Source organism: Neovison vison, chromosome 1 (assembly GCF_020171115.1).
Source record: "Neovison vison isolate M4711 chromosome 1, ASM_NN_V1, whole genome shotgun sequence".
NCBI lineage: Eukaryota > Metazoa > Chordata > Mammalia > Carnivora > Mustelidae > Neogale > Neogale vison.
Window position 1 is genome coordinate 10266096 of NC_058091.1, and position 27966 is coordinate 10294061.

General features: G+C 42.6%; 1 protein-coding gene across 7 annotated transcripts in view; it reads right to left on the reverse strand.

Annotated features, from left to right (window-relative positions):
• The window catches only part of ARID1B (AT-rich interaction domain 1B), a 443861-nt gene that overhangs the window by 121636 nt on the left and 294259 nt on the right, over positions 1–27966 (reverse strand). For all 7 annotated transcript variants that reach the window (XM_044243328.1, XM_044243320.1, XM_044243293.1 and 4 more), the window contains one exon: positions 5843–6086. In XM_044243328.1, coding sequence (XP_044099263.1) covers positions 5843–6086 — 244 coding nt within the window. The remainder of the gene's footprint in view (positions 1–5842; positions 6087–27966) is intronic.

A 27966-nucleotide genomic window follows, 5' to 3' on the forward strand; every position in this document is an offset into this window, starting at 1 on the left:
GAAAGGGTCTTAACTCCACCTAAAACTGGACTTGGTGCAGATGCCAATTCCAAAAGAAAAGAAAGGATTAGGAAAATCTATTCAAAGATTTACAGTTACTATCCTTAGATCTCTGTTAACAAAACTAATGAATATTCTCAGCAGTCTGAACATTTGAAGTTTTTATAAAAATGTTTATCTGGGGCACCTGGGTGGCTCAGTGGGTTAAAGCCTCTGCCTTCGGCTTGGGTCATGATGTCGGGGTCCTGGGATTGAGTCCCGCTTCGGGCTCTCTGCTCAGCAGGGAGCCTGTTTCCTTCTCTCTCTCTGCCTGCCTCTCTGCCTGCTTGTGATCTCTCTCTCTATATCAAATAAACAAATAAAATCTTAAAATAAAAAAAAAGTTTATCGGGCTATGAACAGTTAATTTTTGCCTGCCCATCACCACTCGCCTCTGTATGTTCCCCCTTCTTAATATTTAAACACTGTTGCTGCTTACAGCACATGGAGGAAAAGCTGACAAAAGCCTTTGGCCAATAAAATAAAAATTAAAAAAAAGTTGGGCTTATTTACATTTTTGCTTTGTTGGTAAACTGGCATGGTTGGCTCTGGAGGCAAGACAAGTGAAATTAACACCCACTAAATCTTCTGGCAACAGCAATGCATTCTGATGTGCTGTGTCAGCTTCACTACGTGTTAGGACGAATGAGGCCCAGTGTAAGACCTACACAATACATTCAAGACCCAATCGTTTATTTTCCTAAACCCAAGGTAAATAACTCTAGGATGTGAGCCAGTAAGCAGCAAAAGTACAACGGGATCATTTATTAGAAGGGAAACCACATGTCTAACATCAGACCTTTCAAATCAATTGCACCCGACATTAGATTTGCCTGATTTAAATGTGTATATACATGCATACTACCAACTGGAAAGATGAAGATATTTCACTGCTGTCTCTAAATATAAATACACCAATATAAAGAGGAGGGAGAAATGAAGACAAAAAGTAAAAACAAGAAAATGTATCATGGCACCGGGGGAATGTAGAACGTATACATTTTGCTTCTCCGACGCTGGTTTACACTGAACGACCAGGGCTGAAATTCTTCAACTTCTAACTATAGACTGCTGCAGGGCTGGAGCCCAATAATGTGCAAACAAAGGGAGAATCCATGTGGCTACTCACCATAGAAAATCTCCATCCTGCTTTTCAAAAGAACGCAGGAAGGAAAAGCCCCACTGAGCTAGGGATGTGCCAGGGCCGATGCGGTGCCAGCGTGCATCACAGTAGTTGTTCCCATGACACTCACAATGTTTGTGAGGCAGCAGGATAGGAGGGCAAATTTGCAGTGGGTGGAGAAATGGTTTAACGGGTAAGAAACAGATTCAGCCATTCGGGATGCTTTCCTGGGCTTTTGTTTATCTACCTCTGTGATAGTTCTCATTAACTGTCAATTTCATTTACCAGGATAGAGATGGAGAAAAATGATTGCTCTTTTTTTTTACAAACACTGGGAGGCCAACAGTAGGAAGAAGCCCCCACAACAGTTTGGCTTTACCCCTTCGCAGCTATCGGCTACACACCAGCTGCGCATTTTAACAATGACTTGCCAGAAAGACAATGATTGGAAGAGTCAATCTCTGACACACGGAGAGGCAGGAGCAAACTAGAGCGGGAGGTAATAGGAGAGAAGTGAGGTCAGAAGAAACAAGTTAGTGTTGGGAACAAGAGGAAGGAAAGGGGAGAAAAGAAAACACAAGATTACAGACAGAAGAAAAGGGGGATGGAAATTCCAAACAGATATTCCTAAAGCAGCAGTTAGAAGTCTCCTGCCCTGGGCAGGATATCAGGCGATCGCCACCTGATACCCGTACTTCACCAGGACAGACTCAGAAGCAAATACCGTACATCAGATCTAATGTATGGATTCACAAAACTCCAAGATGAGGACCAGGGATGGGAAAAGGAAAAGAAGAGACTACTTAATGGGCCTAATTATTCTCTAAGGGAAGGTATCTTTGCATTTGGTTAAATAAAAAAAGAACCATGAATTTCATGACCATCTCTAAAACATGGTTTTGTTTTGTTTTTAAAGATTTTATTTATTTATTTGACAGACAGAGATCACAGGTAGGCAGAGAGGCAGGCAGAGAGAGGAGGAGCAGGCTCCCTACTGAGCAGAGAGCCTGACACGGGGCTCGATCCCAGGACCCTGAGATCATGACCTGAGCCGAAGGCAGAGACTTAACCCACTGAGCCACCCAGGCGCTCCTAAAACATGGTTTTATTACCTATGACCAAGTTCACACAAATACATTAAAAAAACAAAACAAAACAAAACAAGGGTATATAGGCTATGTGGAGGGAAAGAGAAGACCAAAATTTTTTTCAACAAAAACCTGAATGATTTTTAACAAATCCCCTTCAGATAATAACATATAAGTCTTATGATGAGCGTCATCCAAAACCAATGTTTGAACATCCCTGGGTTCAGCTTTGGGGACAGAGGAGGAGAAACAGGTAGCATCTGGATGTAAGCCATGGAGGATGACCACCAAGAGGTCCAAGGCAAGCATGCGGATAGAGGTGTGGCTCCTCTGTATGAATTAAAAAAGGGCACCTCTTCCCACAGGAGAGTAGCCTGAATTTCACCCTCATTTACCTTACCCCTCTGGGCCATGTCATTGTTCAGTGAGCAACCTGTTCGACTGTGCCTGGCCACTAATAAGATGGTACTGATCAATTAGTTGATGCTGTCTTGATACATGCAAAAGTGTGAGAAATAACCCTGGATTTTAAATTACCTCTATTGTTAAATTATACATCAGACTGCCTGCCCATCACATCACACAATGATCAATTTGCCTATGATCTAAATGAGCAAGGGTATACATTCTTATTTTCCCTTTGTGTTCTGGTCTCCCCTGGGCCTTCTCAGGCCTAATCCCCAAGAAGATCAATCACTAACCTACATCTTTTTTTTTTTTTTCTTTTTTTTCTTTTTTAAGTTAGGAGAAACATGGATTCAACTTTGTGAAACCACATGGATAGCTCGAAGGCAGTCCTACTGAGTGACTTCAGTAAACACAGCAATTCATCACCGGAAACTTTACATGCGTGTCTTCTGCACTGAACTACAACACCACAGGATTAAGAATCCGAGGACTCGCTGCCCAAACCAACTGCGCTGCTCTGGACAGTCATCAGGGGGGCAAGCCTAGATCTAGGTCCCAGGCAGTAGTAACCGTAACCACCAGAGCGAACACGCGCTGAGTGCTCACCCCGCGCCCGCTTTCGGTGCATTTGTACACTCAAACTTTACAGGAACCCTAAGACAGGTGGTTATTACCTTTAGAAATGCAGAAACTGAGGCACGGAGAGGTTAGAGGCGTGTCCAAGGTTACACAGCGAGGAAGCGAGCACCAGTAAGAGGAGGTGCGAGCAGAGGATTATAAAAGTCCGTCCTGCTGAAATAGTACCGTGATTCCACCCAGGAGAAAAGCCAACACGTGCCGAAACCGCTGACCACGTTTCCCAGGTCACTCCTCTCACAACACGAACACGGAAGAAACGTTCCATTTGCCGTGCTCTCCTCCACGGCGCTCAACAAACACGGTTGCGGATCTACCTGAGGAGCGTTCCTCCCCGCAGATGGACCCCGCGCTGGGTCGGTCACCCCTTCCCCGGACCAGGCAGACAGAGAGGGGCCGCCTGGCGTGGAGGGAAAAGTAAAAATGGCGGCCCTGGGCAGTTCGCATTTCTGATCAGAGTTTAAAAACAAACTGATGCTTTAAACAACATTTCCAAGGAACCTGAGAATCCTCTACTAAAAACTTCCTTTCCCAGGAAGCGGGCACAGAATCCTATTCCGGCCCCCACCTGCGGGTACCCTAAGCATCAGGCCTCCACGGCGTCTTCCGGGAGCAGCCACGGCCTGCGCATGCGCACGGCGGAACACAGCCGCGCGCCCAGAAGCCACTGCCGCCCCGGGCCGCCTTCTCCAGGGACTGTGCCCTCCTGCGTCCCAAGGGGGATCTTTTCTTGCGGGGTGTGTTCTATCCACATCAAAACCCAAAGGGCGAAACGGACGCTTCAAGATCCCCAGCGGAATGATAAACGTATATGTGCAGTTCATCAGACTGTGAATTACACGTCAGGAATTTTAAAAGAAAAACTACAGTATCTTTATAGCTCAGAAAAGTTTTCTTTGAAGTTATTGAGAAAAGCGCTTTCGACCCAATTTAGAAAGCAGTGCTTTCTTGCTCGACCAATACGGTAGCTTACATGACTTTCCTATGTTTAGGTAGGCGATGCTTCAGAAACCATCTCATAACCAAACATTGCCTCAGGAATTCTGAAATATAGAGTATTCATAGCTTTAAAAATGTTAAAAGCAGATAAATCGAGGTTTTACTACAATCTCTGTAAGCACAAACATTATTGAAAGAAAGGTTAACATCGAAAGGTGCTAAATTATGGCTGTTATCTAAAATATGGATGAATCTTAGAAACAAAATATTTAGTTAAAAAAGTAAATTCTAGGAGACAATTTACAGTACGAAGGGGGCAACCGCATTTCCTGTTGTGCCAAGAACCTTCCTAGTTTATGCCTCTTGTCCCATGATTGTTAACAGCAACCCTTCCCTGCCCCCAGGCTGTCTCAGCTCTGGTGAAAAAGGATATATTCTAAGCATGTTTCTATAAATACGCTTCTCTAAATCTCAAAACTAAATAAAACTAATGATACATACTCTATGAATTTTTATACTAGATTCTTGGGGAAAAAAACCCAAAAAGAATTAATAAAAATATTCAGAGAGTATTTGAGGCAGGGGAGAGGAAGAAGCCTGAAGGTAAGGGAGGAACACACAGGTAGACACAATAACACCAGTGATACTCCAATTCTTAAACTGGACAGGGGGGCTTATGAGTATTCTTTGAAAGTTATGTCTCATGGTTAGCATGTTCTATACGTTTATATACATATATTTATATATAAAACATCCCATCATAAGCATTTTTTAAATATGAAAGAAATAAAATGGTAAGAAGGGATAAAACTACCATGTATGCTTTCAAGAGAACAGAGTAAACTATTGGCAAATTTATCAGCAATTTAATATTAGTTCTAATGGGTTAGTAAGAGGCATTTTCTGGCAGGTGCTTAGATCATGTTAGCAAAAGTTAGAAGGGAAAAAATTATCTTCAGTTTGTTAATACAAGAAATGGGTGATGTTGACCTAAGAAAGCTGGACGCGACAGACAGACAAGTCTATGTACACGATAAAGGAAACAGAAGATACAGAAGCAGTAAGACCACTGAAATACGAATGCCAAGAGTTAACTGGAACGTGAACTCCTCCTATCGAAATCAGAAGGTCCGTTTCTATCAGTAACAAGGACTCGAATGTGTGCAGGCCAAGTAAAACGCAGGTGAGTATCAGCACGAAACACAGGCTACCAACGATCTGCCATGGCATAAATTGAACAGAACCGTACAAACGGGCCAATCCTTGCGCACAGTCTCACCTCGGTGGCACTTACCAACAGAGCATCTTTGTGAACAGAATCATTACAAAACATGCTGAGAACAAATAATTTTCTAGCGTGGGGTCAATGTCCAAACCAAAAATATCAAAGTAACTGATAATTTTACTGAGTGTTTATATTCATTAGCTGAGTATCTTTAGGAACTGGAACTCTCAAATGCTTTGGTGACAATTCAGTTATGCTTCTAATCCACGGTCTCATCACCGGGTTTTTCAACAGTAAGAAAGCAGCGATGTGCATGTTGCTTTTGACGAACATCAGGTCTGTTTCTACCACACAGTAAAATAGTAATGACTGAGCAATGAATACCTGGAATACTAGCAGGAGAAATCGGGCCAGATCGGGACTGGTTGCTGCCCACAGGAGAGCCGACGGGAGAAGGCGATGGGCCCCCAGGGATGCTGGAGAGATGGGGGGATGCGTGTGGAGAGAAAGGTGACTGAGCCGGGTTGCTCTGATCCCCTTGGCTGCTCGTGGATCCAGACGCACTGACTGCTGAGCTCAGAGTTGCCTCTGTTCCCGTGGGGAGGTCATCGATGGAGCCAGACAGGTCCTGAGAAAGACAGAAATACCGTATTTATGGAGTAACACACTCAGACACGTACCTGACCAAAATCCTACTTAAAAGTCGTAACAGTGCCCCTTTCAGAGACAGTTTTTCTAGATCAAGCCCAAAATTCAGAGCATGGCCATTTGTTATTAGAAGACTTTCAGGGGATCTCTTGTGAGTTGAACCCTAAAATCTGTTCCGGCCCCAAAAAGTAAAGTTGTACCTCTCTTTCATAAAGCCATCCGACAGCTTTCCTTTAAGCTGCCAGCACCTAGTCCAACAGACCTGTTCAAAGAGTCATAGGAAACAGCACTTGAGGTGGTAACTTACCATCTGAATGGAATGGTGGCTTCAAACACACTGAAAACCACTGTTCTGGATCCTTCTATTTAGAGTCAACATTGAAGGACTGTTTGAATTTCAAGCTATAATATTCTAATGGAACAGCATTTATTTATTTATTTGAGAGAGTGTGTGTAAGTGAGTAGGGGGAGGGGTAGAGGGAGAGGAAGAGAGAGGGAATCTTAAGCAGATTCTGCGCTGAGCATGGAGCCCAACCTGGGGCCTGATCTCACGACGCTGAGACAGAATCGGGAGTCAGACGCTCCACTGACTGAGCCACCCAAGAGCCCCCTAGAGCAGCAAAATTTTAACCAGACCTTGTGAGGAGAAATTCTTGCATTCTAAGTAACTGTAAGCACCATTATAATAAAACAGTGATATGTATATTTTTATATGATATTGTGAAAATAAATCCCTTTGAGGTTATGTTGGCAGAACTGAATCCTTCTGTCATATCTTACTTCTTTATAACAATTTTAAGCAAAACAAACAATTTTTAGTGCCAACTAATTTGTCCATAATACCCTGTAAGGCAGTTATTAAAATCACCCTACTCAGCTAGTCAGTTACTTTTGAAGCTTACCCCACTGAGGACAGACCATCTGCTAAAGGGGACGAAGGGAGGCTGAGGGAGGAGAAAGGAGAATGTAGTCTTCTGCACCCTCGTCAGAATGAAAGGAGAGACTTTAGCTTGGCCTTCCTCAGTACTGTGGCACCAGGGCCCAGAACAGGACCCCGCCAGCGGGCGCTCGGTCAGCCAGGTCACTAAGACGCTCCTAGGTAAGAGCCCGCAGATCCAGGCAGGGCCCGGAGCTAGTGCTGGCTGGGCTCGAAAGGCTGAGTTACAGTATAAAATTATTTGTCTTGGGGTGCCTGGGTGGCTCGGTGGGTTAAAGCCTCTGCCTTCAACTCAGGTCATGGTCTCAGGGTCCTGGGATCGGGCCCCGCATTGGGCTCTCTGCTCGGGGGGAAGCCTGCTTCCCCTTCTTTCTCTGTCTGCCTCTCTGCCTACTTGTGATCTCTCCCTGTCAAAATAAATAAATTAATTTTAAAAAAATTATTTGTCTTGATGATCTAGGACTAAATGCTGCAGAATGGGAGCAGAAATGCTGGGTGATGTTATTGTCTACCAAGCATATTCAGTTCTAATTTATACTCTCGACTCATTCAACTTCATTAATGTTTAATTTTACCTCACTGCTTACTACTGGGACTTCTAAAAACTAGGGCTTGGAAAACTGGTGGAGGTAGATGCTTAGGATCTAAAGAACGAATCTAGACCAGCAAATACAAAAGGGAGCAGGTATAGCACAGCTGGTTACAGCTCTTCAGGGCCCCCCCAAATGTCACAAAGCAAACCCAGGATGAGGATCCCAGTCTCCTGCAAAGTATATCTGTTAACCATCTGCTATATCATATAATTAACTTTTTTTTATAGCAAAATTGCCAGTGATTAAAAAAATACGTTCTAAATAGCTATGTAAACCTCACAAAAATGAATGCCACAGAAAAACAAAAATTTCTTATGCTAGGAAGAGTGACATCTAAGTAGAGAGTACTCTTAAATGTCATATAACTGTCTTTATGGAGAGTGAACACAACAGTACCAGCGTAGACTGAACCCATCACCACTAGAGAAAGTATCATTAGATTTCCAAAATGAAATATGGGCAAACGGAATCCTATTTTCAGAATTCAGAGAAAAATTATATATAGACCTTTCTACACAGGGCACGCAAGTTGTGCAATTTTGCACATATTCCGCTGGTGAAACACTGTATTTGACTTGATTACCGGGTTCAACAATAGTTCGATTCAGACTTGGAACCGGACACAGCTTTTGCGAAGCAGGGTCAGAAACAGAGGGAGGTTATTAAGCAAGTGACATGCTATGTACAGCGTAGAAAATACTCACTTCAGAAATCAAGGCAATTATCTGAGTTTCTAGAAACAACACTGAAGCTAGCAGAGTGTACATGTGCACAGACACTGACTTGCTCAAAGAGAAAACAGAGCAAGTTCCAGCGGGCCCCCCCCCCCAGGCAGACAGCTGACTGCTTGTGTGCACGGCCTCAGGGCCAGGATGGGTGCAGGGGTGTGGAAGAGTGCTGGGGTCCTGGGTAATTCTTTAAGTCCCTGCTCCCGAGGCATTCCTTTCCTAGCCTGATGTAACCAATTCATAGAAGTGCAGAGGGACCTCTGGCCGGGGGCTCAAACTGGACCCTGCCTATTTTTGCTCTGCCCACCAGCCGAAGAATGACCGAAGAAAAAAGTCAAAGGTAGTTTCAGTGTCTGTAACATTTTACTGGAACACTGTCCCCGCCATTCCTTTAATGTATGGCCCATAGCTGTTTGGGGGGTACAACAGAGACTGACAGAGACCCGGGGCCCACAAAGTTTAAAAGTTTGGGGGCCCTTTCGGAAAAAGTGTGCCAACCCGATTCAGGGAGCTACAGTATTTGTGGAATGGCCTCTCCTGCCTTCGCCTGTTCCTTGGGGTGAAGAAGAGAGACAGGCCTCCGTTGAACTGTGTGGTGACACAGTGCCTAGAAGGAACTGCAGAAGCTTCCCCAAGAACAGGGACTGACCACACATCCGCATCCACCGGGAAAACAGTGAATGGGAGCCAGAGAGAACTGCGCTCTCTTTGAAGACCCCTGAATAACCCAGAGAGCCCCCAGCGAGGCTGGCTGGTGGGCCCCAGGTATAGGCGCACTCTCTTAATACCTAACGGATGTGCACCACTAATAAATAAAAGGTCAACCAGACAAGAATCAGTTGGGAGCGGGGGATAGGTTTTGATGCTTCTTTAGAGAAAAAGAAATTGGTAGATAACTAGATATAAAACCATTATCTTTTATTATACTACATATGGGATTAAGCAGAAAAGTCATAGATCCGATTTTTTAACACATCATTATTTGAAGTTAAATAATCTTATGCAAATCTTTCTTCATTAAAAAAAAAATTACTCAGAAATTTGTAAAATTCTCCGCACGACCTATAAATTCCTTCCCTGTCCTCCCTTAAAATTCCAAGTTATGGTTGAACAAGTGACACGCATGGGTGTTAAGAAGGCTTCATTCAAGCTGCAAAAGCATGAAAAACATTTCTGTTATTCAACAAGCTGATCGAGGAAGTACCAAGAGAAAAATATAAAATCGGTGGCTTTCTTAGTGTTCACATGTCATCAGAATTTCAGCGCTGACTAGACCTCAGTGTAACAGAAGAGTAATAAAAAGATATAATTTCTATATTACTATTATACATACACGTAACTTTTATATGTAAATTATAGAGAAATATTCCCGCCCTGCAGACACTCGGGGTATCCATATGTACAGCTATCTTAAAACATGTTAATAAAAGAAGTTCAACAGTGGTTTAAACATTCAGCCTAGTTAACAAAGAAGCTCTGTAACTAATACTCCTCGAGAGGACAATTTAGTCGGCAGGATACCAACTCTATTCTTCTTTTATAAGTACTATCAGATCTATGATGCCTGGAAAGAACAGAGAGACCTTACTGCATCTCATTCTAACCAAGGCACCTTCAAGCTACAGTGCTTCCATTTATCTTGCTGGAAAGCTGGCAGGTAAGGTAATTGCAGGGAGGACTCTTTTAAGGGGCTGGAGTACCCCTGTCCCACAGCATTCCTGGCATCTTTCCTTTGTGTTGATGGAGTGACTGGGGAGGCAATGACTTCCCGGGCTCATACACAGTAAATTCAGAATTTTGCCAGGACAGTCCGAGTTGGTAAAATCTTGCTCATAGGTTGGGTTTTTGGTATCGGATAGCACTCGGGATATTTAATATTTTCTAGCACACCAAAAATAATATAACTTCTACTGTCAATGGCTAATTTATTTTTGGAAAAATCAATGCCTTACAAAAGAAAAGCTTGCTTTCCTTTAAAATTTGATTTAAATGAAAGTTCCGCGCTAAGACCTTCCCTCCATAAACCATCCTCTCTCCCCCCTCTGCCCATGTAAAATTTTCATTCTAATCCAAGTGACAAGTACAAGAGATTTCACTGCACTTGGAATGAAATGCCACCGGGGAGCAATAACAATCCTATCAAGACTGTGATAAGAGAAACACTTATGAATTAACATAGACCACAAATATGTTCCTGATTCAATACAGTGGGACAGGGAGGGGAAGGGCAGGGACAGAGGGAGGGATATGGGAATATGCTGGGAAGGAGGAGCCCAGGAAGAATTTTTAGAGACCTACCTATATGCAGAACAGACATACGACATTATAAATATTCTCTCTCATGTCTACATATTATCCATGATCCTCCCTAGAAATACCGTTGGCATATTCTGACTTACTACATCGAGAGGCATCTTTGGTTTGGGTGGAATTCAGTTTATCTAGGAAGTTGGCTTCCTCAAGGATAAATTCCATCCATCCTGGTGATGCCTTACTGTCAAAGACCTGGGAATAAGTCAGAAAATCTTACTCCCTTGTTTAATTAAACAAGTGGGTTTTTACAAAAGCAAATCACCGCCGAAATACTCTAAGCTGTGGTCCTCAGTACAATTAGCAGGTGGCACGGGCTCCATCTCTGACGGAGCACGGCAGAGTGGCACACACATTCCGGCATCTCCCGCTCAGAAGTGCCCCAGGAGAGCACAAGGATAAACACTGAATTAGAAACAGAGAAGATATTTCAATCAATGAGACCAGTTCAGGTCTCTTGTTTAAGGATTTTAATAGGATACAGTTAATGATTTCTCAGTGTGACTTCCCATGGGTTTGACGCACAGGTTCAAATGCCAGTTCAACGGTCTTTTAAAAAAAAGTCTCTCACTCATCTTCAAAAGCAGGAATCGCGTCTCTTCTCCTTTTTAGAATATTGAGTATAAAATTCAGGCAGGCATTTTTTCTTCTTCTCTCTCCAGCTAGACCCTAACTTTTTAGGGACCGTGTTGATTCCTTGTGCCAGGTGTGGTGCTAGAGAGAGGCTGGCTTTCACCGGTTGCTGGTGAACGCGCCACTGAACGGACGGGCTCCGTGGCACCATACCAAGTAAGCCAGCGCGGGCAAGTCCTTCTAAATATTCACCAGAGATGCTCTAGTGAAAACTACTGACTTCACTATTAAAATTTAGCAACGAGTTCTCAGCCCTCTGTCTCCAGTTGGCATCCCTGAGCTAACCATCCCCGGCCTCATTAGATGCTTTGTTCTTTAGAAAATTGATACTTCACACAGAGTGAAATCACTTCATACCTTCCAACCCTATTTCAGAACTATCATTTTGCACATGTGGTACAAATACACCTTGAAACCGATATTAGAATTGAGTCAGTAATTGGACTGACATAGACACAAAAGGAAAAAACCTTACAGTGACTCTGTTCACTCTCTATGATGTGAGCGGGTTTCTTTTCCGCAAAAGCCCATGTGCAGCCCACCAAAGTCCCTGCTGCTTTCATTTGTCTAGACAGCAAATGAGTTAAAAGCTTAGGCTTCCTGTCTCAACGAATAAAAAAATGCAAAGGCACAGAAAAACAGAATCCATGAAAAAAAAAATCCTTCAAAGCAGTAATTTTTAGGCTCTAAAAGCATCTTCTTTCCAAGTTATATATATCACTTTCTATTTAAACATGTCCAAATAACAAATATTTATCTCTTCATTGTATGTGACAATATATACAACACATAGCCTTAAGATGTATGAGGCCAACTGGAAAAAAAGTGTTTGATGTTAATTTAAACATAGTCACAAGCTCCACAAACGACAAACCCCTAGCCAAAGCCAAGGATAAATGCAAAGAAAATTCATGAGTCAAAATTCATTGTAATGATATAGCCAAGAACCGCTTTCCCTTTCTCAAGCCAAGATTCCATTACGGGTAACTCTCATTTTAATGGGACATTTATAGGGTAATCAACTACACTGATACTTCACAAAAGCAGGATTCAGAGTTGAGAACAGTATCATAAGCAAAAATAGTTAAAATGGTCATATTTCCTTTGATTTTTAAAAAACAGCACCTAAAATAGAAGCTAGCCCCAGAGGTCCTTGGGTTAGAACTCCTGATATGAAATGTGCTGCCGTTCTAAATTTAGACGTGGTAAACAATTTAAGTATGAAATATGCATCATGTAAGGGAATTTTTTTTTCCACTGCAGAAGCCCCAAGGGGATCCTAAATTATTCTCAGTTTTTGAACTCTGCCCAGGGAGATTCTCTGTTCTCCCACTATTAACAACAGTCTCAAGATGTTATGTAGGCCAGGAAGAACAACAAACAGACCCTCAACACAGTATGGGCAGTCTTGAACTTAAAAATTATTTGGTAAGAAAATGTATTTATAGTCTTCTTTTCCCTGTATGGAATTTGGGATTCACTTTCATCTGGAAATAACATCATCCCGCTTGGTTCCACTCCCAGGATTTTTCTCAAAAATGGTAACGATAATGAACACAATCATCATGATTTTTTAGCAACAACTGTGACTACCATTGACTTCGCATCTTCTAAGAACCAGAGATATTATGTATATTTTCTTATCTGACGAAACTACAGCATCTTATTAGCTCCCAATCTCTTGTTCCTACCAAAATGTTTTTTTAACTGATTTCATTGTCCAGCATAACCAAGAGCCTCCAGACCCTCCCTAACCCAAGCCAAAGCCCAACTCAGCGCTGAAAACATTCAACAAGCTCATGTGAGTCAAGGCTGCCCCTTCATTACTCCGAGAGCAATGGCATCTTAAAGACAACGTTTATTAATACAAAAGACGGACTACGGGTGCGATTAAATCTACACGATAAAGGGAGGATAATGAATAATTTGGGGAGAGATTTCCTCCTGAGGCCCATCCTATCTAAGGTCTGCAGATGGGGCTGGGGGGTGGGTGGGTGGGTGGAGATGGGATAAAGGTAGAAGGCAGTTTTTACACGTGAATGACATTTGCTATTTAAACACCGGCCTACACTGGGATCCGGAGACTTCAATGTCCCCTTCTCATGGAGTCTCAAGGAAAAGAGACAGCAGAACGGATGTATTCTCAAGGAAGGAAGGAATTTCTTGATGGAGAGCTGCATTGGTAAGGGAATGGACCACAGGACTGGGGGTCCTCCGCCGGCGCACGGTGGCCCAGGAGCTGCTGTCTGAGGTGGGCCCAGACCAGGAGTGACCATGTGCCCTTTGGGCGAGGGGTGGGCAGGAGACTGGAGGTGGAGAGAACGCTGCGGAAAGGCAAGAGCTCTGGGAGGGACGCCCCCTGCAGGAGCAGAGAGGAGAGTGCGCGGGGAGGCTCAGGAAAGAAAGGCCGAGGGAAGGACGGTGAGGGCAGCTGTGGACCACCTCTGTCTGCTGATGCCAAGCAACTCGGGCTTGCATTTTTTGGAGCCAGGAAACTAACAGGTGACTTCTCATATTACCAGAGAAGGAAAAGGAATGGAAAGAAATGTTAAAACATTTTGAAGGAAAAAAAAATCATGGTTTCGAGTGTTTATGAACAAAGAAGACTTTCACAACATGATTAAAATTACAGGTACCACTAAGAAGATGTAAAAAAAAGTTTTTCAAGATCTGTGTATATTAGCATTATATAAAATTTAACAAATAAAGGGACAACAGCAATGGCGGCAAATGCCTGCATGGCTAGAGTCCAGGTCAGTGAGGGGTAAGTCTTCTAGACTGTGGGAATCCTGGGGGTCTCCACACCCCCTCATTTCAGTTCTGCGTAACAACCAATGGAGAAATGAGGGGAAGTATTTAAACCTGACCCTTTGAAGAGCACAGCCGTGTCTAAAAACTAACTACGAGTAACATTTGGCTTTAACAGATTTCTATTTTTTACATATCCTACTCCAACACGGTTGGTGACAAGTCCTGAGACACATAGTTTATGGGTGGGGGGTGGATTCAGCTAGTTATACGCAGGAGGAGGGCCACGGGTTTATGGGTTTGTGCTTTACAAATACCAATGTCAGGTATGAGACTGTGAGGGACGAGTGACCCATGTGCTTTGAAAGCAAATTGACAAACTAACAAGATCTATAAATATGTAAGATTTAGAGTTTGTCTACTGATACCAGTTTTTATTGCTGAAAGCATATCATAAATCTTTGTAACAGAAAAGCAATCAACACCACCTTTTGCGTCTCTCATGGTAAAAAAAAAAACTGTTTATCTTAGAAGTACAATGCTTAGCACGTCGAAATTCTGAAAATAAAACTTAAAAACAAAAAGGCATGAACCCTCAGGAGACATTTATTTCTTCAGTACACAGCAAGGAAATACTTTAAAATGGTAAGACCTATAGGAACTGCAAATAAATTAGCAACTTGGAAAAAGCAAAACAGAAAAACACCCAACTCACAAATAGTACTCAGTCTACACGGAACAAAGGGAAGTTTTACTTACACAATACAAAAATTTCGTTATTCTGACATTTTCCCTTCCCATGAACCATATGAACACCCATGCTTGCTTTAATCCCTCCCTGGATTTTCAAAAACTTTTTATTCTGAAGTGACTTGAGACATACGAAAGTGGCGAAGTACGGGGTGTTCTTCTGAGCCCTGCCCCAGGCTCCCCCGTGTTAACACTGTATGTACCCAAGGCACATTTACCCTTCAATTTTTGTGTTTTGGTGTTTTTTCATGATGAGGCCAACACTATAGATCCTGGGGAAGAATATCACAGACATGAAGTGCCTTTTATGAGACATCCTATCAGAGGGTGACAGAAAACGTGACTTACGAGAATGATGTCACCTCTGGTCCCATGGTTAAGGTGTTGTCTGCCCAATTTCTCCACAGCCACGTTACTCTTCCCCTTTCTACACCCTATTCACGAGAAGCGGGTCACTAAGTCCAGCCCATGCCTAAAGGAGGGGAATTAAGTTCTACCTCGTAGATGTGTGTCAAAGAATTTGGGGGTGCATGTCAAAACTGCACAGAATAAGTAAATGTGTGGGTGGATGTAGCTGAAGCAATAAAAATACCCTATTTCTCCTTCAAGTTCTGCCCACTATTTTAGCATTTATCAGTGGCCCTTGTGTGCAGCAAGGTGCTCTAATGTTGATTTTCTCTTTCCTTCGTTCCTTCTACATTTACTATTTGGAATTTTTCTGTGAGGAAGGACAGTCCTTTCTCCATTAGTTTTTGCATGGTCAAGGCAGTTACTTCTCTTATATACGCCTTTCGGTGTAACTGAACTTCCTCTATACTCTTAACAACAATAAATGAAAAAAAACCTCAGTAAGTGAAATAAAACTTCCAACTTTGGTTTCATAATTAAAAAACATTGGAGAGAGAAAAACATGCACTTTGTGCTTTTCCAGACACAGCTCACCGGAGTGCGAGTTGGTATAACCACCCCGGACGATTTGTGAGCACCCTGTGAAGCGGAAGGCGCACCTGTCTAATGACGCGGGAAGTCCCCGAGTAAGTGCGTACTCTGGCACATGTACACAAGGAGATGTACACACGCAGAGAAACGGAGTTCCAGTTGTAACAACAGAAACTGGAGACAAACTAATTCTGGCAATAGGAATTAGCGACGTATTCAGGAAACAGGGTACTACACAGCAGTGAGACCGAATGAGCTAGAGTTAAACATACTTATATGAAGCTTACAAGTAAGGCCGATGGAAAGCAAACCAAAAACCCCAGTGCAGTCACAGGTAATCAGTGGAGGAGAACAGAGACGACAAGGCAACAGAGTAGGGAACCAGCCACAGGATAGACAGTCCTCGCAGCAGTGGTACGCAGAGCCGGGAAGAGCCATGGCGCGGGGGGCGGGGGGCAGCACTGCTGGGTCAGAGGGGACATGGAAAGAGAGAGAGAAGGTAGAATACTGTCACAGTCCTCCCTCCCTCCCTTCACGATAGCCGCCATGCTACCAGGGATGGCCTCTAAAGCCTGAGCAACCTGGCCTAACCAGAAATGAGCCTTCGTACTCTTTGCTTGGGGAAGCCCAACTTCCCTCCAAGGGCCATCCCTTCCCTCGTCAGTGAGGCTACTCTGCCACGGCCACCAGATCGGGCTGCACGGCAGCTTCCCTGGGGGTGGCGAGCCACACTTACCTACTGCAGAACTTCCGAGAGTGGGTTTCGATGAACGGACAGCGTGTGCCACACGGGAACTCTGGCTAAGAGGACTTAACTGCAAAGCCCCGCTTTGCTACTACTAAGTGACCGGGTGACATACTTAACCTTCTTGTGTTTTGCATATCTATAAACTGGGGAAAATCCTAGTAGTACCTGCCTAAGAGAGCTTTGAGAATTACACAGAATTTTTTAAAAAGATTTTATTTTACAGAGAGAGAGAGAGAGAGAGAGAGAGAGCACAAGCAGGACAGAGGAAAAGGAGAGGCAGGTTTCCCACTGAGCAGGGAGCCCAATGCAGGGCTGGATCCCTGGGACCATGACCAGAGCCGAGGGCAGATACTTAACCAACTGAGCCACCCAGGCGTCCCTTAAAGGAGAAACCATAGGTAAAAGGATGGGTGCAGTAGAAGCCCAGGAGCGTGAGCTATCGCGACTGTGAGCCACAGGGAGAGGCATGAGATAGCATGAACGGTGCTCATCGGGGGTCCAGGGAGCAGTGAGGTCCCGGGGATGGCTGGAATAGTGAAGGAGAAGAGGGAAGGGACTCCTTCCCCACCTTCCTCATCCCAGTGGGTAATGACAAGGGCTCTACAAGCCTAAAACCAAATCCAGTAAGAGGCAGGAACTGGGTTTTAAAATGAAAGCCCCCGAAGTAGTAACCAAAAGAGAAGGGAAATTCTGTATGGAAGAGGCAGTTCTTCTCATTTCTCAGGTGCCCTGGCTGGATCAGTCATTCACGAGCTCTCTAATGAGTGAGACAAGGACCGCCTGCACTCGGTTCATGAATACAGACTTCCTATGATATTTCTATCAGTGAGGTTCTAACAAATATTTTACTATCAGAAAGTGACTGATATTTTACTATCAGAAAGTGACTCACAAGAAAATGATTAAAAAAAAATACCCATAATGACTCACTACTTAAGAATTACCAATAGCACAGTGCTAGCACAGAGAGATGACCCTCCTTCAGGAGAAAGGGCTGGACGTGAAGGGGTCTGAAGCTAGGGGCCATCCGTGATCAGCTGTGGGCAAGACAACTTAATCTTTTATTCAGTCACCAAGTGGGGATTATCATGTTTGTCAGTGGGTCAATATAATGAATAAAGCAAATGGTAAGGAAACTGTGAAGGACATCACCTATAAAACAAGATGATTTCCTGATGCTAAGTTATATATTACACACAGGATTCAAATTACTCCTGCTTAAAGAATAAGTTAAAAATAGAATTAACGAGGCCACATCAGCTCAAATTCCAATTTCCTTCTTTTGAATGATTATCTCCTCTTCAAACAATTATGCCAAAATATCTATAAACGACTTATTTCTTAAGTATTTACAGATACATTAAAATTATCTCATTAAAAATAGAAAGAACTAGTTGAGTGGCTTCAATAGAAAAAGAAAGCTGGAATTTTCGTATTTTCACAGAAATTATTTTTAAGACTTCTGAGTTAATTTAGGCAAAGAGTAGAGAATCCAGAATTTGTTTTTTTTTGTTGTTGTTTTTTTTTAAACAAGACGAGCTGGACTACATTATAGATGGAAATGTTTTGTGAAGGTTATTTTTATATTTTAAAATGAAATACAACACATTCACTACCTCCCTCAAAAGCCAAACTTAAAACATGAATTTTTCCTGTTTCAGTTACGATTCACAGACTTAGATAAGAGGTTTCCAAAATGAGTCCTTTTCCCTCCGGGTGCGGGGGCAGCTGGTCACTTACCACCTCCAGTGGCGGCTCTCAAGTGCAATTTTACATGATAATTTTTCCCGAGAGCACAGAACCATCTTATAACCTATTACCTCAAAAACTGCTTCTCAAAAGGAGGTGGTCATAACCCTATTTAGGGTTTCAAAGAGAAACCTGCAAATGCCAATAATGCTGGGGGCGAGACCACTGCCTCTGCTGCCTGTCTCACGGAGGGCAGCGGCCCACGGTCGGTCTGGAAGCCCAGCCTGTGCAGCCTCGAACACGCGGCCTCTCCGCAGAGCCATGAAGGTGCCCTCGTTCCCTGGGGTTACTGAGCCTTGTGCTTACGGGTAAGGATCACTTGAAACACGTGCCAGGGCCCACAAGGAGAAGGAGCAGTTTTCTCTGACGGGCCCTGTGGCCCACTGCTAGTCCCCCCAAAGCCAGCGTAAACAGATTAAGGCACAGGATTCTGAACGGCGGGAGAGCAAAACTCACATTGCCTCTGCCTTCTAAAACCTCCAAGAAGGGAAGGGGCTTCAGTAACCTGATGTACAGGCCCATCACATTGCCTAATTCCTCTTTTATCCCAGTAAATCTTAAGTTTTGAAATAAAATTGGACTTAAACTCAAGTCATCAATCAATCTGTAGATCTCTGGAAAGTGCCGTAAAGTCTTCTAAATCGCTACATCATTATTTGCCTCCTGTAATGAAACTTGCTTTTTAAGGCATCCAATTGACGTTAGTTGGTTGGGGACTTTTTTGGTTTTTGACCTTCATATTGTATCAGACAGTGATGCTTGTGGATGCAGTTCATGGCGGTTACAAAGAATCTGGGCCCTGGGACCACGCAGCCTTGCTTGGCCTCGCCCTTCTTTTGTAAATTCCACCAACTCTGCCCCATAACTGAGCCCCCCAAGCTCCCACCGCTCATCCGTAGGTCGAGCATGTGGGGATGATAAAGGGAACCGGCTCAGGGTGTTGATGGGTGAGTCAACGGAACTGCCACACATAGAGCACCAAGCATGCTGCCCGCCCACTGGGTAACGCTCACTAAGTACCCACGGGAAGGTGGGCTCACAGTCATAAGGGAGCCGTCAAAGTCATAAACTCTGGAGCAAGAGCAGTGTGAAATCCAGTCCTGGGCGCATCACTTCCTGCACCCAATCTTGGGCAACATATTTAAACTCACTGAGCCTCCTATCCACCATCCCCCCAAATAGGGAAAAGAATCTATTGTGCAGCGCCTCAGTAACCAGTTGCTGTCTATATGAGGCCAACATACACACGTTTCGGACACATGGTTTGCTTTTTGACACTCTTTGTAATCTAAATCCCATTTTGAGACCAGAATAAAGAATTTGCAAATGACTTCTAGAAAATCATCTCACTTAAGAAACAGGATGAGTTAATAGTGGCATGAATGCATCCTTCCATTCTTTGTAACAAATATTTACCAGATAATTATGTACCAGGCAAACAGTTATGTTGACAATCAATATTAGATTAAGTAAATAACCTTTGGCACTTTAGAATGTAGCGTTACCGATGATAAACATGCACGCGGACAAGGCGTTGGAAAAGGTCATCAGGCCAGGCTGTGAAGCGGTGGTTCAGTGCTTTGCTCGGTTACTTCCTAGTGGTGTAAACCAGGCAAGTGGATTAACATCCTCATGCCTCAGTTTCACCACCTATAAAATGGATCTCTGTCTCAAAGATGTGGAGAGAATTGAGCTTAAAGAATCTGTTTATTAAATTTAGCCATCATAATCTTTATTATATCACATAGTATGGGGATAAATTAGAAAAAAAAAAAAAACAAGAAAACTAGATGTTAAAATGGCAAAAAAAGTTAGAAGCCACCTACTTGTCAACTTAGTAGTGGGTTACTGAAAAAGTATAACAATTATTAAAAATATATATTAAAAGTGTAATTTTTATAGAAGAGACTATTGAGTAAAATCAGGTAACAGTAAAAGACATGATCTACTTGATGTAAAATATATGAATACATACGCATTTATGTGTATATATAAAATATGCCTGTGTACCTTTTCTAATGCCTAAGAAGCAGCTAATGCTCAGTACAATTTTTCTTAAATTTTATTTATTTGACAGAGAGAGAGAGAGAGAGAGACAGCTAGAGAGAGAACATAAGCAGGGGGAGTGGGAAATGGGAGAAGCAGGTCCCCACTGAGCAGGAAGCCCAAGGCGGGGCCGGATCCCAGAACCCTGGCATCAAGACCTGGGCTGAAGGCAGATGCTTAACTGACAGGCCACTTCGGCACCCCGATGCTCAACAAAATGTTAGCAGTGGTTATTTTAGGTGATCAAATACGGGAGAATTTTTTCTTTCTTCTTTATACTTGAGCAGATATCACTTTAAAAAATGGTAAAGCTTTTTTTGCAAAAGAAAGAAAACAAAAGGGGATCCTAGAGATTTGAACAGTCTTTCACACAGAGCCACAACAATAATTAACAAAGTATTAATTTATGCCCACTCTAAGGCAAATGACACATGAACTTTAAAAAAGGTCCATTCAGGGGGTGCCTGGGTGGCTCAGAGGGTTAAGCCTCTGCTTTCAGCTCAGGTCATGATCTCAGGGTCCTGGGATCAAGCCTCGCATCGGGCTCTCTGCTCAGTGAGAGTCTGCTTCCTCCTCTCTCTCTTTCTGCCTGCCTCTCTGCTGACTCGTGATCTCTGTCTATCAAATAAATAAATAAAATCTTTAAAAAAAAAAAGGTCCATTCAAAAAAGGGGTAACAGCTGAATAGTAATAGCATGAAATCATACCAGTATTTTCAGAATAGATGTGAAAACAATGCAAATATATATGGTAAGGAGATGAAAGACCAAGTTGGACGAATAAATTATGCTCCTATGCATAGTTTCCACATTTTTTAGGCTCATATTTTTTTTTAAGATTTTATTTATTTATTTGACAGATAGACATCACAAGTAGGCAGAGAGGCAGGCAGAGAGAGGAAGGGAAGCAGGCTCCCCGCTGAGCAGAGAGCCTGATGTGGGACTCGATCCCAGGACCCTGAGATCATGACCTGAGCCAAAGGCAGAGGCTTTAACCCACTGAGCCACCCAGGTGCCCCTGGGGCTCAGATTTTTTAAAAAGATTTTATTTATTTATTTGAGAGAGAGTGAGTGCACACACATGGGTGTGAGCGGGGAAGGAGCAGAGAGGGACAAGCCGACTCTGTGATGAACGTGGAGCCCAATGTGGGGCTTGATCCCACAATCCTGAGATCATCACCTGAGCTGAAATCAAAGCTGAATGCTCAACTGACCGGGCCTGTAATCAGGCTGATTTTTAACAGAATTTTCCTCATGGTCTCCATTAGCAAGTCTGTACATAGTTGAGCAAGATGGCTGAAGAAAATGATGAAAAGCAGATAACAGGTAAGTAAAAAAAGCAATAATATAAAGATTGATTTTAATAGTGTGGACTTTTGATATAGTAGGCCCCAGCCTAACAACACAACCCTCTCAGCAAATACAGACCCAGCTGCTTCTAGGTAAATGGGTCCTACAGAACTTATTCCCCTGCAAGATGGCCATCTTGAACCTGAAGATTCCTGGAAGAAACAGAAGTCACATGTCTCTTGATACTTAAAATGGAATATAAATAGCTACTTTGTCATTGCTGGCAACACTGAAGAAACAGGACCAATTACAGAAACACTGAATATGCTTCGGACTTCCGAATCTCTTATGCTCTGCATAACTCCATACAGCAAACTCCTGTCAAGGGTCTTGTTTTAAGAGTTACATGTTCTACATTACTGATCTTCTTTACTTCTAAAGAAAATTATAATTTTTAACACAGTTCTCTCTGTGAATAGATGCTTTTAAATTTCCTACTTCATTGGGAAATTGTGGAAGAAAGCAAACAAGGTAGAATAAACAGGTTCTTAAAGTATTCAAAGGCAGCTGAAATAATAATAGCCAGAGTATTATAAAATTCTAACCTAGTGGTTAATTTGTTCTACGGAGCCCACTTTAACTCTCAGAATGAGGACCCACATGAGAGCTTCCAGGGGCGCCATACTGGTCTGTCCCTCAGTTTGTAGAACGTGATAGGACTTCCCGCGACTTGTCCTTGTACAGAACAGACCTCTCTCTCTCCTTGCCTTCCAGGAGCCTGTCCTCCTCTGAATTTTCCTCAGCGCTCAAGGAGGTACGACATTGTATTAAGGGGTAAAAAATGGATTTTGGCTCTGAGAATAAACGCAATATATATATATATATATATATATATATATATATATATAAAACCATGTATATAAAAATTGGTGAAAAGTACTTATGAATTAAATAAAAGAGGAGTGAAGGAAAATGTAAAACTGCAATGAGCCTCGCAATCTGTTAGGAGCTGAACGAGTGCCAGTTTGTGGGCCTCGGGGCTCAGTAGGGTTTCTCTGTACAGTGCCAAACTCCAACAATATTGTTATGGTTAGAAAGGAATTTCTCACAAGAGCTAACAAAGGCAGAAGGTCATAAATAAACCCAGCAGGATTGCCTTGTCAGTTCTCATTATTAGCGCTGCAGGCACTGGCTTTTCTATGGGCTTCTTACAGGTTCATTTAAGTGTAAGAGTTCCTCCTTGAAAATTCACAAACTCATAAATAAAACGGTTCTTAATCCAGCAAACAAAAATCCTTGAAAAGTAAGTAAGAAAATAAGGAAGCGAGTAAATAAATAAAGGACAGAACCACGGCCAAGGGCCGAGCTGGGCCTCGCATTTCCGAGAGCTGAAAGACCGTAACTCCTGGCCTTCGCACCCCAGCCGTGACCAACAGGACGCTCTGCTTCCTTGCCACAAAAACAGTCTGCAGAAGGCTCTCCGGGCAGGAAATGAGGCCGAGCTCCCAAACTGATGCTGACGTGTGTTATAAACTGAGGGGAGCACAGCTGTGTGATCATTACTGCAATTACGAAGTGACATTTAGTGTGAACTTTATTTTGCTGAAGTTTTTACCTAGTAACCGAAAAAAGTGGGTACAAGTCTATTAACGATAGGGAGGGATGCTGATTTTCAGCCATTAAAAAACAGGAACGTATTAGTGGGTCTTTAAAGATGGACACTGCCTGTTACCTAAGCCGGATCTACTACATCCTGGAGCTCTTATCAGTGCCTCTGAATAGAAGATTTAGTTCTGAAATATTTTAAAACTGAGATGCAAATCTCAATTCTTTCTCAATTTTATATTCCTCTAGACCAAGAAAAGCTGAGAACAAGCTTCTGAATTATCCCAAATACAGATACTGATTCGAAGGAGAAATGATCTGATAAACTTGATTCCATTTATTAGTAACTCGAAACAATACACTTTCCTTCAACAACAAAAATATATTTTATAGTGTCATCTTTTTTCTTTAAAAAGAAAGAAACAAAAGTGGTATTTTAAAGTAATATAGCTCATTATTCCTAAAAACAGACAAGGAACACTTCAGAAAACACAACAGAAGGTAAAAATCCTCAGTAATGCCATAACGCAGAGCTAGCCCAATTCTAACATTCTTACCATACTTCCTTCTGGTCTTTTTTTTTTTTTTTTTTTTAATTTTATTAATTTACTTGAAAGACAGAGATCACAAGTAGGCAGAGAGGCAGTGGGGGGGAGGGGGAAGCAGGATCCCCGCTGAGCAGAGAGCGCGATGTGGGGCTCGATCCCAGGACTCTGGGATCATGACCTGAGCCTAAGGCAGAGGCTTTAACCTACTGAGCCACCCAGGAGCCCCTTGTCCTTTTTTTTTTTTTTTTTTTTAACGTAGAGCGCAACAGCTGATCTTTAAGCTTGATATGTATGCAAAACCAAGTTAGGTACCAACTGACCTACTTGCCACCTTCTATCAAGAAAGTGAACCTTTTGTTTCCCAAATGATTTTCAGGTTTATAATTTCTGTGTCTTTTTAATATAACTATAAATTTTAAAAATTACAATTAGTGCTCCACATCCTCCTCCTTCAGCGACCAATTAATGGTTACAGAAGAACAATGTGGTTCTCATAGGCGGGGATGCTGGGATGCGGTTTTGGGTAGCTGCTCAGTCAGTAGAAGAAGCTGGGCGAGGAGTACGCACTTCCTTTGTAGCCAAAGGAAGGTATGCTTGCAGAATTACTTTTCACGGGCTTGCAGCCTCTCATTACCCACCACTCGTGATTATTAGTGTCAAGCTGATGCTGAATTCTTCCCAGAGAAAGTCTCCACGTTTGCTTTAGATTCTGGCAATTGGTCTATATTCTCAGCATTCAAACAGGATTGCTCTTGAAGAATCCACCGTTACTGTTACAAGAGACATGAGCAAATGCTGAAAAGACGAGGTTTAAGTGTCCAAGAATGGTAAGAGGCTCGGACAGGGTTTACTTTACATTGGCGGGGGAAACTATGTTTTTCTAGAGAACATTATCTGAGATGCTAAGTAGCTACAGTAAGGGCAGCCTGGACAAGAAGCCCATGCTGCTACATCTCCGGCAGTAGCAACCATCACAGCACGGCTTTAGGGGAGCCGCTCTTTATAGCCGATAGCCCGTGGTTGAGAATGGTAGGCCACAAAGACACTCACTCAGGAACTTACAAATGAATATTCTGCCAACAGAAAGACATAATAAACACAAGGTCCCCAAATCTGACCCAGGCAGAAGATGAGAACCGTGTAATAAAACAATAAAGGTTTTAGACTATTTTAAAGACTTCAATAGCTAATCCATGCTAGTATTAACCAAACCACACTTCATCAGTCCTTAGAACCGTGTAGCAGATGTTAATGGGGCTCACACAAAATATTTCAGGTAGAAACATGCTAGAAGCGTTACAACATGAGGAGAGCAATAAAATACGTCACTGAGATATAATACTCGTCACGGTGAGTCTGCCATACACTAAAGTTAACGTGCAGTCTCTTTCAACATTGCTAAGAGAATAAATCTTAGAGCTTTCAGCACAAGAAAAATGATTCTGTAATGAATGTATAGTGATAGATATCAGGTATTAGACTTTTGTCATCATTTCTATATATATACATATATATAAATGTTGAATCAGTATGTTGCATACCTTAAACTAATATGTCACTTATATCTAAATATACATAATATATATTATATATTTTGTATATATGTATGTATATATGATATATAATATATATAAAATATATACATATATTATATATAAAATATATATAGATGTACATATAGATGTATGTCTATACACATATAGATATACATGCACACACACACACACACACACACATAAAAAACAAACAACATGGGGAGAGCAAAGTTAGACCCCTTTGGAAGAGAAACACTTACGAGGAACTGTTAGGAACAGTACAGAGTTTTCAGAACTAAAACAAAAGCCACAGTGAACACTTAAACTGCAGTCCTTTGTTTTTAGAATGTGAAACTAAGGACCCGAGAGACTAAATTATTTACATCAAAACTGTGCCTGGGTTCTACGGACACAGACTACATTAGAACGCAGCTTTCTAGGTATGTTTATTAACAAAATGTTACCACTGATATTGACAGCCTCATCCCAGAGCTGAAAGGACAAAGAGGTGGTGAGGGGGGGAGGAGAGAAGGGAAGAGAGGGAGAGGGAGGGCAGAGAGGAGAGAGAGAGGAAGAAGGGACGAAGGGGGAGAGCCACAGCGGGAGACCAGAGGCGCTTGCACATGCAGGGGGAGGGGTAGGTCACGAGAGGACCCCTAGACCTACTGAAGTGAATTTTCTAATAGTTGTTATTTTTACACTGTGGATCTAGGTACGTGACTCTATCTCAAAATCCCATTTCGTTTAGTAAATAAGGACATGACTCTGTAAGTGATAAAAGGAAGAACAACAAGCAAACCCATGTAGCATCTCCAAATTGGAGATGTCCCAATTTGTGTAATAGCAGCATACAGTTTAACAGATCCTTTGGTGATTTAAAACAGACCTTTTATTTTCTTATTTCTAGCCTTTGGTGGGTCTCACACAATGTTTTCTCTAGCTCTCCTATTTCTCGAACTTACAAACGTGTTCACTCCATCTCCTTGCGGGTGAGTCACAACAGCTGTCACACGCAGGCCCATAAACAAGGGACATCAAGTGGCACAGCAGAGGACGGCCAACTCCCACAGCCACAGGCCGAATCCACACATCCGCTTACCTTGTGACCTGATCTGGGCAGGATGCCCGCCTCCAACACAGCAAAGGAATTCATGATTAAATTCAGAGGGAATCCAAACAGCAATAAGGTAAATGTATTTTTTCACTTAAACTGATAAAGCATCTGATTTTTTCATTCTGTCTGATGACTACCCACAGGATTCACAAGAGGGAAATAGAAGAGGAGCAAATTGTGAAGACAGACTGTTTTGTGAAATCATAATCCATGAAATATACCATCTGTGATCTAGCACAGTTCTCAACCTACAATGGATCCCTAGTGCAATCTGATATGATAAATAGAGTTTATTTTATAGAGCGCTGAGTTCTGAAGGATCTGTTTATTTTATAGAGCTCTGAGTTCTGAAGGATCTGTAATTGTTTTAGGTCTTAAACATATGGGATACAGCGCAAACTGAATTTAAATCCCCGAGAACAGAGGAATGAACTGCACCTATGGAAAAGCTGGTCCTGTTGTAATGCACAATGATATCGTAGGACATAAAGGCAGGAAGAAGAAGAGGAATAAGGAGGGACAAAGAAGACAGGAGAAAGGAACAGCAGACAGAGAATCTGAGAATGACAGAAGATGCGTGACAAGTGTCAGAAGAGTTTCTGATGAATGAATGGATCAATGACTACATGGGGAAATAAAGCCAGACAAGGAGACAAACCTTTTGGCAGACGTGACAAATAATATTATTAAAGATTTTGACCTATCACTCCTGAGCTAAATAGTGTGGAAAATTCTACACATGCATTTAGGCCAGGGAGCACCTTTGTGAGAAGCAGGAGAAAGTGGCATTGCCGGCGGACGCAGCCCCACGGAAGCACGGAACCTCTCTGCAGAAGAACACTGCACCCCTTTCTCCTGAGCACCAGCCCCATCTGTCGCTGCCGGCAGTGAGTCCTAGCTGCATGGTCATCGTGACCCTCCAGGCGCCACAGACGCCAAATACTTACCTAGTGAAGGAGGAGCGGTGACAGCTGGGATCAGACGCTAGGATTAGAAGCCTGGTTTTTGTGGTCTGAACTTAGCTCACTTCCTTCTTCTGCTAATTACTAGCCACTCAGCTTTATATGCATTACCTGACTCTCAGAGGCCTGAATTTCTTCACGGACAAACTGGTCTAAGTGGTTAAACAATGATATAAAAGAAAGCACTTGGAATAGTGCTTAACAAAGAGTGAGAGTGTAATAAATGGTAGCTATTATTATTTTATTTTTTCATCCAAACCATTTTGTCACTTAATCCTGACAGCAGTCTAATTAGGTAGGGTCGACAACTGCATTTTAGATATAAAAATATAGGCAATAGGGTCAGAGGGTGAGGCGGGCCGTGACCCCAGTGTAGTGCTCGGATTTCAAAGCCCATGGTATGTCCACTACTCTGATCCTTACTCTTCTCCTTCTTGTCATGGTTCCCTACTCCCATGCCAAACAAAGGAAAAGATAAGAAAAAAGCCAGAGTGAAAGAAAAACTGGTACTCCACCAGTGTTTCCAGAAGATTGATTGTTTTTCTTGAAAGAAAATCATTGTCCAATCCCAGTGAATCTTCTTTGTCTCCTAGCAAAAAATTCTTATTTTTGCTTTGATAAAAAAT